Raw genomic sequence first — 21,810 nt, forward strand, 5'->3', positions numbered from 1 at the left:
AACCTGGGTGCCTAAGGATGCCTTCTATGCACTTACTCCGTGTGGGTACATAGGCTGAGCGCAGCAGGAGGGAGGTAGGGAGCTGCTAGCTCTGGCTTTGGATACCTGCCCCCTTCCCATGGCTGTGGGCTAGGGATGGGGGTGCAGCCAGATGAACAGTGAGTAGTTCTGAGCAGCTGTGTGGGAAGGCCTGGTCCAGGCTTTGGGAGGCCCAAGGCTCCTCTGTCCCTGCTTCCTTGTTAGTTCCTCTTCGTTTCCAACACTATTATCAAGGTCTGTACCCCTGGCCTTCAAGGATAGGATTGAGGCTGGCTTGCGGGGGGGGGGGGGGGGGGGGGGTGGGGGGGGTGGTTCTGTCCCTGTGATAACATTGTAACTAAGCTGCCCAATGCTGTGCCTGGCCCATCACTGGTCTGGATGCTGACTGTCAGCAGCAGGGCTTTCTACACCCCCACATCCCTGTTCACTGCAGCGGGGCAGGGTATTGGTTGAGGGGCTTTGGACTGTAAAGGTCTGATTGCTTATTATGTTGTATGGTATAAGGTGCTTGAGCAGGCTGCATTCTGTTTACATTTCAAGTCCCAACATCTTTTGACCAAGGTATCACTATGCACCTCACTATGTGACCCAGACTGACCTTGAAGTTATAGGAAACATTCTACCTGGACCTCCTACATACTGAGTACAGGCTTGCCCAACCACACCTAGCAGATGACAGTTTGAAATAATGCTGCTATTGTAGAGTGTTGGGTTAAATGGCATAAAATGAGCCGGCTGTGGCTAACACCTGTAATCCCAGCCCTTGGGAGGTAGAGGCAGGCAGATTGCTGTGAGTTCGAGGCCAACCTGGTCTACAAAGAGAACCCAGGACATCCAGGGCTGTTACACAGAGAGACCCTGTCTTGAAAAGTCAGATAGGCAAACAAACAAACAAGGCATAAGATGTAAAAGAGCTGAGCCCAGGGCTTGGCACCGAGCCCATATCTTTACATTCCTGATGCTCCTGCTTTAAGTTATCTCAATGATGTCACGACGTCGAGAAGCTCAGGAGGGAGCTTTGGAGATGCCTCCTGTGCAGTCAGCTAACAGACCAGCCAGATAAGGACTAGAGGGCCAAGTCACCCTCTTTAATAAAACTCTCACTGCCAAAAAAAAAAAAAAAAAAAAAAAAAAAAAGGACTAGAGGGCCACTTGTTCTCTTTGGAACCATAACCGGCCACACAGGCCTATGGTTCCCCAAGCACACAGCTTCTCTGGGGACCAAAGCTGTTGTCTTCTGTGACAGTTTTTTCTGTCACCAGGATGACCGTGTTCTTGTGATCAGCGGGCACAGTCTCAGTTTTTTAATAATCTTTTGTGTGTGTGTGTGTGTGTGTGTGTGTGTGTGTGTGTGTGTGAGAGAGAGAGAGAGAGAGAGCGAGAGAGAGCGAGAGAGACAGAGACAGAGACACACACAGAGAGAGACAGAGACAGAGAGACTAGGTTCACTTATGCCATAGCAATCTTGTGGAAGTCAAATGACAATATTTGGCTTTGGCCTACCACCTTACTGTGACAGGGTCTCTCTTATTTGTCGTTTTGCCTTGTACGTCATGTTAGACGTCATCTCCTATGTGGCTATAGGAGTTCTTCAATTACATCCGCTTGCTACCCCACGATTTTTTATTTTTATTTTTTTTGACTGGATCAAACTCAGGCCACACGGCTTGTATGGCTACTACTTTCATGTGATGAACTGTCTTACTGGCCCACACTCTCAATGGGTATGCATCAGTTTCCATTTACTTGAGCATAAAAGCCTTTGACACATATCTACAAAAAATAATTTATTATAAATGATAGCGGATCATTCTGAGCCTTCAGCGTCCTCAGCTGCTTCGCTCTCTTCTGCTTCAGTGGCCGACGCTTTCGCTTTCGGGGCTGGTGCCGCCGCTGCCTCAACCACTTCCTTCTTGGCCTCCCTGGAAGAAGAGCAATGCCAAGGCGGTCAAGCTTTGACCTGAGCTACTTGCCCTTAGCTCCTTATCGAGATAGACATTTACCCTGGTATCTCTTTATTGAAAATCTCCTCATCCCCTGAGGACTCCTTGTCCTGAAGGTCCTGAGCCATGTTTTTCTTACGTGTGTCGTGCAGAGGCCTGTACATATCCCTAAGCCACAGTGGCCACTTTAGCCAGAAAAATCCTTCCTAGGAAACAGAAGGGAGACATCAGTTCTGCTCACCCTGCCCCCTCCAGTCACAGCACTCAGTCTCAAGCTTACCTGACTCTCACCGTCCTTAGAGAATTTCTTACCCCTTGGAAAGAAAACACATACAGAAGAGAGTTAGTGATTGTATCGTGTGTGTGTGTATGTGTGTGTGTGTGTGTGTCCTGGGGGACATCTTGGCTCTCCCCATAACAAAAATCACCCAGCACTGGGACTTGAGTTCCATGCATGTATGGCTTCTAGGAACTTTCCAAGTTTGTTCTAAGGCCCCACAACTCCTCTGGGGAGCTCTCTGTCTATGGTTTGTCCTGGGGCGTAGCCAAAGCCCCAGCATGACTAGAGCCTCACGCATCCCCCTGAAGAAACCACCCTGGGCAGGAGCATTTGCTGTCCAGAGCCTTTCCCACCTGTGCCCTCCAGACCAACTGTCACAGATTTTTTGATTGAGGGAGGGGGCGCTCCTGTTTGCCTAGCAGTTTTATCCTCCAAGTGCAAAGCCGAGGCCATAGCACAGTCAGAAACTCACAGACTTTCACCCTGCAGACTGCTGCTGATGAGTGAGTGAGCCGTGAGAAGTTTAAAGGATATGGCTAGCTTTGTATGGTGGATTATACCCAATTCCAGTACTTGGGAGGCTGAGACAAGAGTTTGAGGCCAGCCTTGGCTATGTAGGAGTTCTTGATGTTACCAACAGCAGGACAGGCACAGCCCAACCTTCTTTCCTTAAAGGAAGAGTGGCGATGGAGGCCTCCCTTCTAGGCCTCTTTGGGGAGCGAGGGAAGACACCCGGAGAACACATTCTTCCTGAGTGCCCCCACTGTAACATGAGGAGATTAATAGATGAGGCCCACGCGCTCTGCCAGCTCTCAGGTTCGTCTTGAACGATTGCCAATGGCGTACTTACCCTGTGGACTTTCCTTCATCTCCATCTCTTGCTGCTCTGTGAGAATAAATCTGTTTTGGAAGAAAGCACAGTTATGATTCTCTCAGTGATGCCGGTCTCCAGGTTTCTATTCATCCCTCTTACTTATTTGACGCCTACTCTGCTGTTACTCTCTTCATGACACCTGGCTGAGGGCTCCCATGCAGCTGGCGCTTAGTACAGTGCATGGGCTGTTTTACATAGACTTCGACAAGTCCTAGTAAAAACTCCTAAAGGTCAAAGTAAGAAATCTCTGCAACTTCATCAAAGGATCTCCCAGAGAGCCCAGGCAGAATGCCTCTTGGGGGCGGGGGGCGGGTCCTGGAACGTGACGAGGAGAATAAAGAAGCAAAACTATTATATTTGTATTTGAAACAACAGACGGCCAGAAGTCCAAGGCAGTCAGCTACTATTTCACTAGCCTATGAGGATACGATATCGTTGGCTAGTCACAGAATAGAAAAGATCGACACGCCCAGTGGGTTTCTCATGTGTCTCCACTACATAGTAGAAACTGCAAGATCCATTCATGACAGCCATGGAAATGGGCAGAGTGCCTCAGAATAAAAGTGACTTAAAATGAGTTAGCTTCTTTAATTAAAACTGTAGTTCTTCTGTAGAACATTAAGAGAAACAATAAGCCAGCCTTAGGCCACAGAGTGAATTTCTGTTTCAAAAACAAACAACTAAAAAAGCAACAAACGCTTAGGGATGTATCTCGGGGTGGGGGTGGGGGGGTGGAGTGCTTTCACAAGGTCTGGGTTTAATCCCAAAGAGAAGAGGGCGTGGTGGCAGAGATAAATGTGAGGCATATTGTAAAGCTTTCAATTGCCAAATAAAGTAGGACTGTAAATACTATGCCATTTTATTACATTTAATCTAGTCCTCACTTTCATGTGTATGCTCGTGTGCATGCTGTGTGTTTGTATGTGGTGAATGCTTGTGTGTGCACGTGTGGGTGCGTGCACTTGTGTGTCAGTGCTTATGAGGTTGATGTCGGATATCTAGCTAGCTCTTCCATCTTTGTCACTGACTCTGTTAGCCAGACCCAGAGCTTGCTGACAGAACTAGCCTCACTTTCCAGCTCATTCCTGGGAAATCCCATTACTGCCTCCGGGAGTGGGAATCGCGGGTGGCTGTCATGCCACCATGGCTGCCTGATATCTAAAGTCTGGTCCTTCATGTCTGTGTGGGAAGTCCTTTAGCTACTGAGCAATCCCCTTCATTCTCCCAGCCCCGCCCCTTTTAAAAACAAAACAAAACAAGACCAGCTACCATTTGGTCAGGAACTTTAAGAATAGCTACACAGTGTGTGGAGATTGGAGACCAGTAGCTTGCCCTACCAAAATTACAACATGAGTTCTCCAGCAGCTGGAAATTCAGTTAGTGTCCAAGAGCAACTATGATTTAGCAATGTGACTCTTGTTCTGCCACAGGGGCAATGGCAGGATCAAGGTCTAGACAGAGACGGTATCTTAGACCAGTGAAGAAAGCGAATCATTCAGGAACAAAGACAACATAAAACCAGAAACACTAAATCTATTAGAAGGGAAAGTGGGAGCCAGCCTTGAACTCACTGGCACAGGAGACAACTTCCCGAACAGAACACCAACAGCTCAGGTCCTAAAGATCAACAATTAATAAATGGGACCTCACGAAACTGAAAAGCTTCTGCAAGGCAAAAGACACTGGAAACAGAACAAAATGACAGCTTACAGATTAGGAAAAGTCTACATCTGACAAAGGGCTAATATCCAAAATATGTGGAGAATTGGAGAAATTAAACACCAATAAACCAAATAATCCAATTTTAAAAATGGAATACAGAGCTAAACAGAGAATTCTCAACAGAGGAATATCAAATGGCCAAGAAGCACTTAAAGAAATGCTCAAGATCCTTGGTCTTCAGGGAAATGCAAATCAAAATGATTCTGAGACTGATATCTTACACCTGTCAGAATGGTTAAGATCAAAAAAGTGACAGCACATGCTGGCGAGGATGTGGAGAAAGGGGAACACTCCTCCAATTGCTGGTGGGAATGCAAACTTAAACAACCACTTTGGAAATCGATCTGGCTCTTTCTCAGAAAACGAAGTATCTCTACCCCAAGACCCAGCTATATCACTTCTGTGCATATACTCAAAAGATGCTCCATCATAAAGATATTTGCTCAACTATGTTCATAGCAGCTTTACTTGTAACAGCCAAAAACTGGAGACAACCTAGATGTCCCTTAACCCAAGAATGGATAAAGAAAATATGGTTCATTTACACAATGTAATACTACTCAGCTATTAAAAGCAAGGAAATCTTGAAATTTGCAGGCAAATGGACGGAACTATAAAGGATTATCCTGAGCGAGGCAATCCAGACCCAGAAAGACGCACATGGTATGTACTCACTTATAAGCGGATATTAGCCATATATTACAGAATAACCTTACAACAAATCACAGACTCGAAGAAGCTAAGCAACAAGGACAGCCCAAGGGAGGTCCTCCTTGAATCTCACTCAGAAGGGGAAATAGAATAGACAGTGAAGAGGAAGTAGAGAGGGAACTGGATAGGAGAGGGCGTGGGGAGGGAAACAAGGCAGGGAGGGGGATCAGATGTCAGGAGGGTAGGGATGGGAGGTTTGACAACCCGGAGAGAAAAGGGAAGATGGGGCATGGGTGGGGGTGGGCGTCATTTAGACCAGCTAGAGACCTGTGACAGGGTGGGCTACAAGGACGATATGGGGATGTCTTTACCTGAGCCTCCTAGGAGCAGGGGACACAAGACTGAGGAGGCCACCTTCTAGCAAGGCAGGACCTATAGTGGTGAGAGGGGAACACCAAGCCACCTACAAAACCTTCACCCCGAAATTTACTCTATCCACAAGGTGTGCAGAGATAAAGATAGAGTCTGAGGGAATGACCAACCAATGCCTGGCTCAACCTGAGACCCACACAATGGAAGAGAAGCCAATCTGACACCGTCTACTATGTTTACAGACAGGAGCTTAACTTAACCATTTTCTGAGAGACCCTCCCCACCCAGCAGCTGATCAAGTCAGATGCTGAGACTCACAGTCAAGCATTAGGCAGAGCTCTGGGAGTTCTGTGGAAGAGTGGGAGGAAAGGATAGAAGGACCCAGAGGGGACAAGAAAGCTGCAAGAAGACCAATAGAGTCAACTAACCTAGACCCGTGGGGGCACACAGAGATGGAAGCACCAACCAAAGAGCAGGCATGGACTGGGCCTAGGCCCCCAGCACATATGTAACTGACGGATGGTTTGATCTTCACATGGGTTCCCTAAAAGTTGAGCAGATGCAGTCTAAGACATGGACTATTGACTGCTTCTGATCATGTCACCCTAACTGGGCTGCCATGCCTGGCCTCAGTGGATGAGGACAAGCTCAGTTCTGATGCGACTTGATGTGCTGGGGTGGGTTGGTGAGGGGGTGGGGGTCCCCTTTTCTGAGGACAAGGGGGAAGGGGGATAAGATGAAGAGAATGGGAGGCAGGGGCCAGGAGAGGAGGTGGGAGGGGGCTACAATCAGAATGTAAATTGAATATATAAATTAAGAATAAATATGCAAAAATTGTTTCAAATATAGATATTCTTGTTGGGGAGGGATATTCACCGACTTAATCATACCAAAACAATGAAATAAATTCTAGACATTAAAAAATATAAATAAGAGTCTGGAGAGATGGCTCAGCAGAACTGGCTGCCCTTCCAGAGGACCTAGACTCAATTCCCAGCACCTACATGCAGGCTAAAATCTGTGACTCCAGTTCCAAGCATGAACATGGTACACAGACATACATGCAGGCAAAATAACTACTATACATATACACATATGTTTACATACATACACACACACACACACATATGTATATATCTGCTGGGCTGCTGGATGTGGTAGCACATACCTGTGATTCTAAAGCAGGAAGATCCGGAGTTGAAGGCCAGCCTAGGTTATATAGTGAGTTTCAGGCTAACCTGAGCTACCTGAGACCTTGTCGCAAAAAAAAAAAAAAAAAAAAAAAAAAATCAAGAGAAACATGTACAAATGACAAAATGATGTTAGGAACCTGCTAGAAATCAGCAGCAGAAAGTGCCCAGATCCCTGAGGTGGCAGATCCTCCAAGAGCATAACTCTTAAGGGAGGAGGCACAGACTGAGTGGCGAACTGCTGACAGAGACACTCAACTGTGGGAGCTGGTGGCTGACAGTGGTGCTGTAGAGACAGGGAGCCCCGGAACTTCAGGATCTGGGGAGTTGTTACCCATGTTGGAATAGCATTTCTGATGATGCAGCTCTTTTTGAGTTATATACTTGTTTGTTGTAACTCTTCACCCACACTCCTGTTAGTAACCCCAATAAAAACTCTTTGGCTTACCATATTGGTGTGGTTTTTATTTCAGTATGTCATGGACTCCCTTTTCAGGGTAAGTAAGTGTGGTGTGTATGAGCGTGTGTGCATGCGTGTGTGTGTGGTCTCCCCAGGAAACGTCTATTACACAAGAATGGTGTGCAGACATGTATGCAGGCAAAACACCCATTCACATAAAACTTTTATAAAGTACAGATAAGTGCAAGCACAAGGGTGAACTGTACACACATCTAAAGGGCAACACAGGAGTGTATAGAAACTTCCCAGGAGGTCACCACCACCAGTAGGTGTGGAGGGTGCTGACTGTGCGGTGGCCAGTGGACATCCCCCAGGGGTTTGTAAACTGACTCCATACTGATCTCTGTCATCTAGGTTCAAAACTGACCCTGTCCTCACTGAGGGAGCACTCTCTCATTGTCCCAGCGTGTCCCACATCAACAGCACCCATCTGACACCAAAGCAGAATGTTACATAATGACCTGACGTTGAGGAGCCCTGCTTCCCAGACAGCTAGGTACCTGTGGACACATGGGGACATGACTTGAAGCCAGAGACGGTAAGTGGCTCTGGTTTTCAGTTAGCAGGTTCTAAATCTACTAAACAGACAGGGTACGTGCTGGACACATGAATGAATGGCTGTCCTTACCTCAATGAGACAGAAAATGATAATCAAAACTGTCACTACTACAGTCACAGATATTGCCAAGATAACTTTGTTGTTGTAGCCATATCCTGGGACTTCTTTTGTGAGCTAAAAAGTACAAGATAAACGAACAAGTTGACATTTCTGTTATCACATAATAAAGAAGAACGAAAGAAGGTAAAGGCTAATTGTTCAAATCCATGCTTGAGCTGTGATGGTAACTGATGTGTGCAATCTAGCATGTGGGAAGTTGAGAGGACAGCCATGAATTTGACACTTCAGTTACAACCTAAAAGGCCTTTTAAATTATACAGAGAGACTCTGACTCAAAGAGCCAAGGTCTGGGGCTGTCCCTTAGCGGTTGAACCCTTTGCTTAGCTTGTACTAGGCACTGGGTTTGCTCTACACTGAACAACAACAAAGAAAATTATATTAAAAAAAAAAAACCCTTAAAACATTCTTCCAGGTGAGTAGCCTTCATACTTATAAAAGATCATATTGAATCCAATGTGTTATGGGTCTTATTATAGTACATTTTATTATGTTCTGTGTTTTAGGTCGGCTTCAGTCTCTAAATTTAACACCATGGAAGCAAACACATTTAATCCCAGCACTGGGAAGCAGAGGCAGGTAGATATCATTTGAGTTCTAGGCCGGCCTCGTTTGCATTCCAAGAAAATTCCAGGAATCCAGGAAACCTGTTTCAAAAACAGGAAACCCTGTTTCAAAACCAAAACCCAGCAAGAAAATACATGCAGAAACACAGTAGGGAATCACTGCTTTGCCTGGGCTAGAGTTATGTGGCCAGCACAAGATCTGGCGAGGGAGCCCCTCGTCTTTCTGCTTAACTGGCTGAGAGAAGGTGGGGGCCCATGCTCGGGCGCTGTCCTCACCTGACTGGCTTCCAGACCCTTCTGTTCACCTTGGGCTTCTGTGCTGTCGTTGATGTAGTTGTCATTTTTCCACTGGTCTGTATCCCAGTCAGTCCTGGACAACTTGAATTCTTGCTGCTCACTGAGAAGCTTCATCAGGAGGCCCGTCCTGGAGACAAGCTTGGCGCAGAACAGTTGCACTTGAGGGTCAGAGCAGTCCATCTTCAAAGTCCTGATGACGTGAGAAATGAGCTTTCGCACATCATTGTTGGGGATGAGGGGCCGGAGCTGCTGGTTTAGCTGAGATTCAAATTGTTCACCTGGTGACATATGCAATGGGTAACCAGATTCTTTGAAATGGGAATGCAAGTCAGATTCCAAGTCTCCGGGAGGTTCAATAGTAGATTGCTCAACAGTTGGAATTAAGTTGGGCGTAGACACACTAGAATCTGCAGCAGGAGTCTCAGGGCTTGTATTTTCTGATGCAATTTCTTTGGGTGCAGTAATACTTGGTTCAAGGACGTTTTCGCCAACATTACTTGTTGAGGCCTGATTTTCTTCAAGAGGTCTTTCTGTAGGAGGTTCTGAAGCAGCAAATGACTCTGGTGAAGGCTTTCCTGCATAACTCAGGTCTCCCAAAGATGAGAAGACCCCTCGTGCAGGGGAATTTACCAGGTTCCTCACTGCAGAGGATGCTGGCCTCTTTGCAATCAACTGGAAATGAGATTTTTTCTTCCTAAGGTTTCGATGTCCTTTTTCCGATTGAAAAGTTGGGTTAGAACCCCGCGTTCTTTTCACATTATCATTTGCACTTTCTAGAACAAAAATGGTGTAAGACAAGTCTTTCCGTCGGTCTATGAAGTCAGATAGCGATTTTGTAGCGGGAGACTTACCTATCAGGAATAGCTCTGGGGAAGAAGAGACTGTCGGGAGCAAGGGCTCTAAGTGGAAGGAATTTTCCACTAACTTCCTGAGCTCCTGCCCTGGACTGACCTGCTGCCACTCTGTTGAGGGTGGGCTCCTGAGCTGCCTGTCTTTGGCGATGTTCTCCACAGGTGTCTGGACACTCTGCTTGCTCCACAGGCTCTTGTCAGTCACTTCCTTGAAGTGCCTTTTCTGTGTGCCTCCTGTCCCCTTGGGGACTCTGTTCATCCTGTGGAGCCCTCTCTCTGCCTTCTCGATCTCTGCAAGACTGTCCTCCTCTGCCCAGGCGGGTTTCCATCTCTTTTCAAATATTCGTCGTTTAAAATTGGGTCCCAAAGGGCTAAACTGCTGAAGCATGGCAGTTTTCTCTTTCTTTCTGACCTCATCAATTTCCGCATCTAACAAATTTTCTAGAAAATATAGCTTATTCAGTTTATTTTTGTAAGCCAATTTACCAGCCTTGGGTAGAGATTTGAAAGCAAAGCTCCTTGTATCATTTTTGAAGGGTCTCTGTGAATTATCTGCATTTTGTACATTAGAAAACAGCAGTTTAATAAATGGTAACAATGTTGATACTACATCTTCCAGATTTCCCTCTGAGAAATATGGCAATATGTAGTTCAGGGCACTAATAACATCACTTTCATCGTTAAAGTCAAGCTGCTTATTCACGAAGTCTGACGAGCCAAGGAAATCTTTTTCTGAATAGCCTGTATCTGGCTCGATAATGAGCTCGGTGCTGGTGTTCTCCTTCCGGGTCTGTAGCGCCTTCATGAACGCTCCTTCTGGGTTCCTTACAGATGCTTCTTCAACTGTCAAGGAAGAAGAGATTGCCTTTAGTCAGAGAACGCTTGCAGCCCTTCCTCGGCCCACAGCCACTGAACTATAACGAGGGGCCGGGAAATACTGGATGGCGTGCCTGTTAGTGGGGAGAAAAACAAACCCATGTTTAAACCTATGAAACAGCAACAATGAAAAAAGGTATTGGCAAAGTAGCTGTTTAGAACATTCTACAGTGTGCACACAGGGAGTTGTGGAGAACTCCCAAGCTTAGCCCTCAATAAAAGCTCAGGGTTAGAGTACAGGGTCGCACTATGTTGCTTATATGGCCTTGAAATGGGCTCTTTTTGCCTTTACATCCATGCACCACCACACTCAGCCCAGAAAAAACACTTTAAACACCCTATGATACCAGGCATTGGTAGCATAAACCTTTGATCCCAGCAAAAAAAAAAATTCCAGTCAGAGAATGAGTGACTCTCTATGAGTTCAAGGCCAGCCTGGTCTACACAACGAGTCCTAGGCCAGCCAAGCCCACACAGCGAGACAATCCTCAAAACACAACGAACAAACAAACAAGATCACACGAGTGATCTGTGGGTGGAAAGCCTTGAGGTTGAGCACAGACACAGACTAGCCATTGAGGTGTGCTCCACTAGGAGAGTCAGGCAGCACTCACTGACTTGGAGTGCTCCACTAGGAGAGTCAGGCAACACTCACTGACTCGGAGTGCTCCACTAGGAGAGTCAGGCAGCACTCACTGACTCAAGAGCCAGAAGCTCTTGGATAATAAGCAAAGAAACATTGCAAAAGAAAAGCAAGCAAAATCAATCCACATCTGTCCTATAAGTCAGCGGGCACTTGAGACCTAACGCACATAAAACCAGCTTCAGACTGTACTGACTACATGCATGTGGCCACTGAAGAAGCAAGGACAGCATTTAGTTTAAGAGCAAGAGCATTGGTACCCTCCCACCCCGTTTCATCTCTTACTCTTCATTTTATGTAATATACAGATTATATTTTATATTGAATTAAATAATGTATATATTTGGTTTTTCTTTTTCTTTTTTTAAGATTTATTTATTATGTATACAGTAGTCTGCCTGCGTGTATGCCTGCAGGCCAGAAGAGGACACCAGATCTTGTTATAGATAGCTGTGAGCCACCATGTGGTTGCTGGGAATTGAACTCAGGACCTTTGGAAGAGCAGCCAGTGCTCTTAACCCCTGCGTCATCTCTCCAGTCCCTATATTTGGTTTTTCAAGAGAGGGTTTTACTATGTGGACCTAGGTGTCCTGGCACTCACTCTACAAATCAGGCTGGCCTCAAACTCACAGAGATCTGCCTGCCTCCCAAGTGCTGGGATTAAAGCAATGAGCTCCCACCACCTGACTAATATGTATGTACTTTTTAAAGATTCATTTTATGTGTATGAATGTTTTACCTGCATTTATATATCTGCTTGGCCTGTAAAGGTCATAAATGGACATCGAATTCCCTGGAACTAGAGTTATGGATGGTTGTGAGCTACCCTGTGGGTTCTGCAAACCGAACCCTGGTCCTCTGCAAGAGCAGCAAATACTTTTAACCACTAAGTTGTCTCTCTAGCTTCGCAATATGTATTATATGTCTGTATATTGTCTGTGTGTGTCCATGTGTGTGGGTAGATGTGTGATGGTTTGAGTGAGGAGGTCAGAGGGTAACTCTGTGGAGTTTGTTCTTTCCTTTATGCGAGTTCCAGGGATTGGATTTAGGTCACCAGGTGTGTGTGGCAAGCATCTTGCGCCTCTGAGCTCTCTCTCTGGCCCATAGAACAGTCATGTTTTAAAATAATGAAAGAATATTTGAAAGTCCAGTTTTCACAAGGGAGAAATTCAGAGGTGTAGGGAGCTTTATTCTGAATGAATGGATAGAAATAAACAAGTAGGTTATTAGTTTAATTTTCGGGAGCATCACAGAAGGGGGTGGTAGTGACAGAAAGATTCTAAGGGCCAGATGCCCAGGAAGTCAGCTGTGACATTTTGTCTTCTAGGAATGACAGGAAAGTTACACACATGATACCTCAAAAATATGGGCGCCTAAGTGAAACCTGAGCAAGGACAACACCAGTAGACATGTTAGGGGCAAATATCATGAAGTCCTACTCCCAGGCAAAGACCTAGAAAGCAATTAATGACTGGTGAGAGAGGGAGGATCAGTCTCTCCGAGGGATGAGCCCCTAACTGGTTGTTCAATACAAAGTGCTCAGCTATGGATCACATACACAGAAGCAACACCAAACAGGCTCAGTAGGCTGTTGTGTATATTTATGTGTTTATATATCTGTATATGTAACAATAGCAATCAAGACAAGGAGTCCAATTAAGAGGAAGTGACGGGGAATTATGGGAGGGGATGGAAGGAGGAAAGAAGGCTGGAAGGGAAATGATGTAATTAATTTTAGTTAAAATTAGTTTAAAATATTCACCAGTTAAAAATGTTTATGTCAAAATGAAAGCATTTATCAGGCAAGAGACTCACGACAGTGTGTGGTGTTTATCAGACATCCAGCGTGACAATGCAGTTTGACTGTCTTGCAGACAACCTCAATGTCAGTTTTGTATTTGCAGAGGCAGCAGGTCATGTGTCTAGGTATGATCCTACAAATGGAAAAACAGAGAATTGGTTTACTGGAAAGAGGTCACTGAGGTATAGAAGAGGCAGCCAAGGCCACCTCAGGGTTTCAGAGGAAGAAGTACTGGAGGCACGTGGCATGGGCAGTTGGCTGGGGACCCAAATGGCAAATGGCTGCTCTGATATTGGAAATAATCACGGAGGATGACAGAGGTGCTCCATAGATGGGTAAGTGTCAGGGCCGTGCTTGTGACTAAAACAAAGATGGCGAGAACAGAACTAGGTGACACTGATCTAGAGCAACATCTCTTCTGAGTGCAAAAGTCTCACAGGAAGCGCCTGAGCAAGTTGCCAGCCTGTGGACGGCTTTCTCTATTCCTGTCATTAGAATATCAGAAGTTATACGAGGCCTAAAATATCCTACTTTAACCTGTACTTTATGGTTAAATGGCAACGTGGATCACATTGGCCAAATCTGGATTATTTCTGTGTTCCAAAGAATAAGGGCTGTTGTACAGCTCTTTGGTAACACACACACACACACACACACACACAGAGAGACAGAGAGAGACAGAGAGACAGAGAGAGAGAGAGAGAGGGAGAGGGAGAGAGGGAGAGAGAGAGACAGAGACAGAGAGAGACAGAGAGAGAGGGGGAGAGAGAGACAGAGACAGAGAGAGACAGAGACAGAGAGAGAGACAGAGAGAGAGACAGAGAGAGGCATGGATACCTGTGCACACATGGACACGGACACCACACAATCATGAATACATGGGATTTGGGAGATAAAGACCACAGTAAAATACAACAGAATTATAAAGAGAATCCATGAACTGATAATGGTGCTCAAAAACACAAGCAGGGTAATTCTCCAATAGAACCAGTTAGTGAATGTATCAGTTTCAACCATCAGGTAATAACTGTCTCAGAGAAGATTATCAATGCCCAGTTAGGTGAAAGACGCTGCATGCTACCGTAGCAGTGAGGGCCCATTAAGAGAAAAGTATTTACTTTGGGTCAAGAGGAGGGATCTCAGGTCTGGGGCTTTGATGACAGCATTCTAGTTGGGCAAGTCTAAGGGATCACCCCTCAAAAGGGTGGAGCTGCCTCACAAGAAGGGAGAGTCAACCTAAGCCATGCAGATGAGACAGAAATAACTTTCCCTTCAATAACAGTGTTACTTTTCCTTGCCAGGATTCCTATCCTTTCTGCAGCTGCTGTGGAGCCTCCAGGATGTCTGAGTGCGGACTATGAAGGTGCAGTTTTCACCCTCTCCTTCTTTTCTGTCTCTTTCTTCTAGATGCTAACCACAGCCTAATGTAGTATAGCATTATTATGTAGTTTGAATTCAGATTTTTCTGGCTAAATGTTGAGTAAACTCTGCTCCCCAATTGTCCCCGTTATGTCAATAAAGCAGCTTACAGCCAATCGATGAGCAGAGGAGAGAATAGGGCAAGACTTCCTGCCAGCCTGGGGAGGCAGAGTTAGGAGATGCAGCTGGAGGATTCTGTCATGGGAGAAGTCTAAGGAAGATCTAGAGGAAGGAGCGGGAGTGGAGGAAAGCTACAAAGTACAATTATCGCTGGGATGTTTGCTGGGAGTGAGACAAAACAGCATTGAGGGTTAAATACAGACTTAAATTGCCCAAGATTGTGTTGTGAAGCCTTGTATTAGAAAAGAGTCTCAGCCGAGCGTGGTGGCGCATGCCTTTAATCCCAGCATTCAGAAGGCAGAGGCAGGCAGATTGTTGTGAGTTCGAGGCCATCCTGGTCTATAAAGTGAGTCCAGGACAACCAAGGCGACACAGAGAGACCCTGCATCCAGAGAGAGAGAGAGAGAGAGAGAGAGAGAGAGAGAGAGAGAGAGAGAGAGAGAGACTATTTTCCAAAAATAACTTCAACAGTCTAATGTGCTTTCCTAGTCCTTTGGGTCCCCCCCTGTGAAGCTAGCTGTCTGCTCCCCTTTGCTATGCAGCTGCTTAGAGTGCCAGCTTCCTCTGAGCCTGCAGCTTACTCTGTTTGTGTACTCTAATTGGCCTCAGTTTCCCTTGAGACCTAAATACTTTCATCTGAGACTAAGAATGCCCAAAAGGGACCCTAGTTTCCCTGGAAAAATGTGGTGTCTCTAGTGGGGCTCTTCCAAATTCTCACAGATTATTTACTAAGTGTCGCGTATAAAGTGAAGTAGAAGACCTTTGGATGGTCAGACTTGACACCATAGGCCACCTGAAATCCCAGTCAGGAAGGCAGCACCATGTTGACCTTAACTATTCTTGAGGAAACAGAGTAAAGCCAGATTGAAGTGCCCATGTGTAAAACAAACAAAAAATTCAGTAAGAAGCAGATAGGAAGGTCACCAGTTCTAGGCTACAGAAGGAGACATAGATGAAACACAACAAAAACTCAACAAGAACATAGACATCAGCTGGGTGGTGGTGGCACACGCCTTTAATCCCAGCACTCGGGAGGCAGAGGCTGGCGGATCGCTGTGAGTTCAAGGCCAGCCTGGTCTACAAAGCGAGACCAGGACAGCCAAGGCTACATAGAGAGACCCTGTCTTGAAAAACAAAACAAATGAGAGAGAGGGGGGCGGGGAACATAGATATCTCATTCATTGTGGGCCCTGCCTTAAAGGAAGCACAAGTAAAAGGGTTTTTGTGTATGACTAGACACTCCAGAACACCGGCTAATAAAGAGTTAAGGTGACTAGGATACAAGCAGATGCTAACAGAAAGGCAAAGCTGTTTTCTATCCCAGACTGGACAGGAAGTGCCAGAGTAGCTGAAGACGGCCTTGACTCAGACTGTGCCTGGTGATTTGTCTCAAACCCAGGGCATCATGCATGCTAGGCAAACACTCTACCCACTGAGCTACACCCCCAGTCCAGGCAAACACCTTTTGAAGACATGGTTCTCTCATGCCCTGCTGGCGAGACATGCTGAAGGTCACACTCAGTGAGAGAAGACAGATCCAAAAGGCCACACACTGCAGGTGTCATTTATGAGATGTTCTGGAAGAGGAGAGCTATAGGGCCAGGAATAAGATTGGTGGGTCACAGGGGATGATGGTGGGAGGGGTACAAAGGGGCAGGAGGGACCTTTAGGAGGTGACAAATGTAATGTAAACAGTGGCTAAGGAACTGTGAAAGCTCATTAAGCCATGCGCTTGAATTAACTACATGAAAATTAGACCTCAATAACTCAGACTCAAGATATAACGAAAACCTCACCAACATTTAAAAATATAAGAAACTGTAAAGAAATCTAGGGCTAGCAAGATGGCTGAGCAGTTAAAAGTGCCCTGTCACACAACAAATTTTATCCCTGGAATCCACAGTGTAAGGAGACAGCCAACTCCTAAATTTGTCCTTTGACCTCCATACTCACACTGTGGTACTCATGCCTTCTCTCTCTCTCTCTCTCTCTCTCTCTCTCTCTCTCTCTCTCTCTCTCTCTCTCTCTCTCTCTCTCCCTGTCTCTCTAACATTTTCAAGACTAAGTGAGATATTCTAAAGAAATAAACCTTACAGATTTTCCAGTTCCAGAGTCATCATGAGGATGTTCTCGACCGCTGTCACTTCCACCTGTGTTTTCCCCAGGTCTCTGAAGGAGAAAGTGAGACTTCATGAGGAGCCATTTGCATCACGCGTGGTTACTTAAGCTTTGGCTTGCCTATGGACCTGTCTGGCTCAGGAGCGTATTGTTGAGGTTGGAGAGATGGCTCAGAGGTTAAGAGCATGTCCTGCTTATGGCTGTAGATATTTCATAGAGCTTTTTGGGGAAAAAAGTTTACCACTTACGTCATCAAATTAATAAACTTGGCATAGGACTGAGCCCATCTTTTTGTCATTGTCTTCTCATTTTATATTGCATCCCTCCTATTACAACTGCCACTCTATAGTTTTTATTTTTTGACTTTAACTTCAAATACTTAATTCCCATTTATTTGAAGTTGTCAGTCTGTATATACTATTTATATTAAAACCACAGGAAGCTGGTTATTTAAATTTTTGGGACAGGGTTTCTCTGTGTAGCCCTGGTTGTCCTGGAACTCACTTTATAGATCATGCTGGCCTTAAACTTACAGGAATCTGCCTGCTTCTGCCTCCTGAGTGTTGGGACTAAAGGTGTGTGCTACAACACAGAGCTTCCTTTTCATTTATTTTTAAAAGAATGCTTATTTATTATTTGTGTGTGTGTGTGTGTCAGGTGCCTGCTGAGGCCAGAAGACAACAGCTGCCCTGGAATGAGTCACAGATGTTTGTGAGCCACCTGATATGTGTGCTGGGAACTAAACCTGAGTCCTCTATCAAGACTAGTAAGTCCTCTTAGCCACTGAGCCATCTCTCCAACTTTCTTTTCTTATTTAAAAAAAAAAGTATGTGTGTGTGTGTGTGTGTGTGTGTGTGTGTGTGTGTGTGTGTGTGCGTGCATACGTGTGCAGGGGGTACCCACAGAGGCCAGAGGTTTCAGAGCTGGAGTTATAGGCAGTTGTAAGTGGCCCAGTGTGGGTGTTGAAAAATCAAATATGACTTCTTTTTGAAAAGTAGTGTACACTGTGACCAAGCTTTTAAGAACTTTGGCTGTTCTTCCAGAGGACTGTGGTTCGATTCCCACATCCACAAGCTGGCTTACATCTGTCTGTTACTCCAGTCATCTGGCACCCTCTTCTGGCACCTGTGGGCACTGCATGCACGGGCTGATACACATTCACAGGGAAAACATCCATATACCTGATTTTTTTTTAAATTCAAAAAGTAGTGTACACTTATGGCTTTTTGCATTCTCAGATGATATTCCTATGTGTTTACATATCCTTCTTTATGTTCTTCAGTATTATTTCCTCCTCAGCCGAACGTCTTGCTTGCTTTTATTTCTTTTGTTTTAATTTTTTAAAAACAATGTCCCTGAGCCAGGTGTGGTTGCGCATGCCTGTAATCCCAGCACTTGGGAGGCAGAGGCAGGTGGATGTCTGTGAGTTCGAGGCCAGCCTGGTCTACAGAGTGAGTCCAGGACAGCCAAAGCTACACAGAGAAACCTTATCTCAAAACAAAAACAAAACAAAACAAAAAACAAAACTAAAACGAAAAACAATGTCCCTGTATAGCCTGGATGGTCTGTAATTCACAGAGATGCACCTGCCTGTGCCTTCCAAGTGCTGGGATTAAAGGCATGCACCACCTCTCCTGACTTTCCATACTTTTCTCAATGATTTTTTTCAACACTCTGATTAAAACTAAAATAGTTAGTTGTTGTTGTTGTTGTTGTTATTATTATTATTATTGACAAATAACCTCTTGATGGAAATAAAGAAGAACAGAAATCATCTCAGGAGCCATGAGATTACCACAATACTTACAGATATTTTAATGCTGGCAATTTAAAAAGGTAGGGATCTTCAATAACTGTCAGAGGGTTACGGCTGAGAACTCTGAAAAAAATGCAACGGAATTTACATTATGAACATTTCAACCTGCATGACTCTACACACACACACACACACACACACACACACACACACACACACACACCATATTTTTTCAGACCATAAGACACACCCAGTTTTTAGAGCAGAAAAAAATATTCTGAACCAAATTAGTATAGTATAATAAAAGTATGTATTAAAATATAACAAAATATGGTAATATCAAAGTGTTAACTCAACACTAAGGAAAGACTTAGAAGCTTAAGCACTTTTCTAGTTTTCTGAAACCCCAAAAAACTCATGGCCCATACTTCAAGATGCTTGCCCATTTTTAGAAATACAAAACACTTTGTAATTAGTACACTAAGTCAAGAAATATGATAGGTGGGAACTGGAGAGATGGCTCAGGGGTTAAGAGCACCAGCTGCTCTTCCAAAGGGTCCTGAGTTCAATTCCCAGCAACCACATGGAGGCTCACAACCATCTATAACGAGATCTGATGCCTTCTTCTGGCCTGCAGGTGTACATAATATATATATATATATACATATATATATATACATATATATATATATATATATACACATATATATAAATCTTAAAAAGAAAAAGAAAACTGATAAGAAAGTTTCCCTGGCTTTGGAGGGACACAGAAGGCTGTTGAGGAGCTGGAGTCAGGTCCTGTCACAGCCGGTCTCCATCACATGTCTTCACTTGTGTTCTTGATGAGCACAGACTGAGCGTGGGCCGGTCTCCTGGCCACTGTCACCCCTGTGCCTTGAAGGGATTAAGTAAGCAACATTGTTTATATATCAATAAAATGAGTAAAGTCTCTTTCCCACTGTCTTGACAGAGGGCATTGTTTTGTTGCCCAGTCTGTGAAACAAACAAAAACAAACTGAAATAGGAGAACTGAAGTGAAACAGAAAACAAAAAGTCTTTTAGGGGAAGTCTATTCACAAATTAGTACAGAGCCCATTAAGAATTGCTTGCACTCCAAAGCATCTGCGGTCGTTTCATATTTAATCCTGATTACAGGTGGTAGAGGCAATCATTGACCAGTTTTCTTTAAAAACTTAAAAAAAATTTTTAGTTAAAAAATTAAATTATGTGTATAATGTGTGGGGAGCAGGGGCAGGTGTACATGTGAGGGCAAATGTCTGTGGTGTCCACAAGAGGGAGGCAGAGCCTATGGAAACTTTGAATTCCTGTCCACTATAAGAGCAGTAATTGCTTTTTTTTTTTTTTTTTTCCCTAGACAGGGTCTCTCTGTATAGCCCTGGCTGTCCTGGACTCACTCTGTAGACCAGGCTGGCCTCGAACTCACAGACATCCACCGGCCTCCACCTCCTGAGTGCTGGGATTACAGGCGTGCACCGCCAACTGGCTGCAGTTAAGTGCTCTTTGCCACTGAGCTATCTCTCCAACCACCAGCCCTGCTTTCCAGATGAGGCAGCCAAGGCACACAAAGGTCATAGAACGTGTCCTTGTTTGCTGAGGATATAAAAATGGAAAATTGGAGTTCGAGGCTAGTTCCGATTCCAAAGCCTATGTTTAAAGTGAAGAAAGGGGATTTGAGAGAGCCACGATGAAATCTTACCCTTGAGACTTAGTTTGGAACAGCTTTGCATTTTATTTAGAATTACTGGGTTAGAGGTAGTGTACATGCCAGGCTGTGCATGTGAGTACCAGGGCGGAGTGAATGTCAGCAAATACTTTTGGGGAGTCCGTTTTCTTCTCCCACTGGGTCCTAGGAATCAGACTTAGCTCATCCAACTTGTTCATCAAGAGCTTTTACCTGCTGAGCCACCTCCACACCTAACATGGCCTTTTTCCTTTTCTTTCTTTTCTTTTTTTTTTTTTCCGAGACAGGGTTTCTCTGTGAAGCCTTGGCTATCCTGGACTTGCTTTGTAGACCAGGCTGGCCTCGAACTCACAGAGATCCACCTGCCTGTACTTCCTGAGTGCTGGGAACAGCCTTTTTCTTTTATTTCTATATTGACAGTGGTGACCTAGGACTTCATGCAGAGACACTGTGTGTTCTTAGTAAGCTCTAGCTCATACAACATATTTTAATCATATTCTTTCTAGAAAATTTTTTTTTTATTAAAAAAAGATTTATTTATTATCTATATACTGTTCTGCCCGCATGTATGCCTGCAGGCCAGAAGAGGACACCAGACCCCTCATAGATGATTTTGAGCCATCATGTGGTTGCTGAAAATTGAACTCAGGACCTTTGGAAGAGCAGCTAGTACGCTTAACCTCTGAGCCATCTCTCCAGACCCTAGAAAACATTTAAAAATACAATTTCCTGGCCAGGCCAGTTGGTGCAAATGGCAGGTAGATGACTTACTGCCAACATGACAACTGTATTTACTCCCTGGACCTTGTTGTCTTGCACACACATGCAAACTAAATAAATAAAGGTTGAAATATAAATCTCAAGAGTGTATTAATAGTATAAAATAATGGGTTTGAAATAACTTTTAAAAAAGGAAACAAGTCTCATTAGCCCAGGCTAGCCCCAAACTTGAACTCACTATACAGCTCATGATGATCCTGTTATTCTGATGTTCCTGACTTTACCTCCCACATGCTTCTATGGCCATGAGTGGCTCAGAAGTTAATTGTTCAAACCTTATGTGCTTACTTGAGAACACCTCTATAAGAATTATGATTTCCTTTTATTTCTTTTCTTAATGATTTCTCATGATTAACATTTAATTACCCCCACTATCATTGAGACTTTAGAGATTTAAAGATATGACATGTTGACATCAGTGGAAATGGTTCAGTAAGGACATCAGAGTTCATCCCTCCATAAAACAATGTATTATCAGCTGGGCGTGGTGGCGCCTGCCTTTAATCCCAGCACTCGGGAGGCAGAGGCAGATGGATTGATGTGAGTTTGAGGCCAGCCTGGTCTACAAAGCAAGTCCAGGACATCCGTGCCTACACAGAGAGACCTGTCTTGGAGAAACAAAACAAAACCAAAAACCAAAAAAAAATATAGAAGTGTGGAAATTTAACCAAAGG

At 44.6% G+C, this 21,810-nt stretch overlaps 1 protein-coding gene across 1 annotated transcript in view; it reads right to left on the bottom strand.

The window, feature by feature from the left end:
• Positions 1-1,846: 1,846 nt before the first annotated feature.
• Positions 1,847-21,810, bottom strand: part of LOC127200696 (leucine-rich repeat-containing protein 37A-like) — a 33,379-nt gene continuing 13,415 nt past the window's right edge. Inside the window, exons 6-12 of the mRNA XM_051159100.1 lie at positions 18,706-18,777; positions 16,875-16,949; positions 13,256-13,374; positions 9,050-10,764; positions 8,160-8,264; positions 2,043-2,188; positions 1,847-1,961 (exon numbers count right to left, since the gene is read on the bottom strand). Coding sequence (XP_051015057.1) covers positions 1,847-1,961; positions 2,043-2,188; positions 8,160-8,264; positions 9,050-10,764; positions 13,256-13,374; positions 16,875-16,949; positions 18,706-18,777 — 2,347 coding nt within the window. The remainder of the gene's footprint in view (positions 1,962-2,042; positions 2,189-8,159; positions 8,265-9,049; positions 10,765-13,255; positions 13,375-16,874; positions 16,950-18,705; positions 18,778-21,810) is intronic.

The sequence above is a fragment of the Acomys russatus genome, chromosome 16 (genome assembly GCF_903995435.1).
Source record: "Acomys russatus chromosome 16, mAcoRus1.1, whole genome shotgun sequence".
Classification (NCBI taxonomy): domain Eukaryota; kingdom Metazoa; phylum Chordata; class Mammalia; order Rodentia; family Muridae; genus Acomys; species Acomys russatus.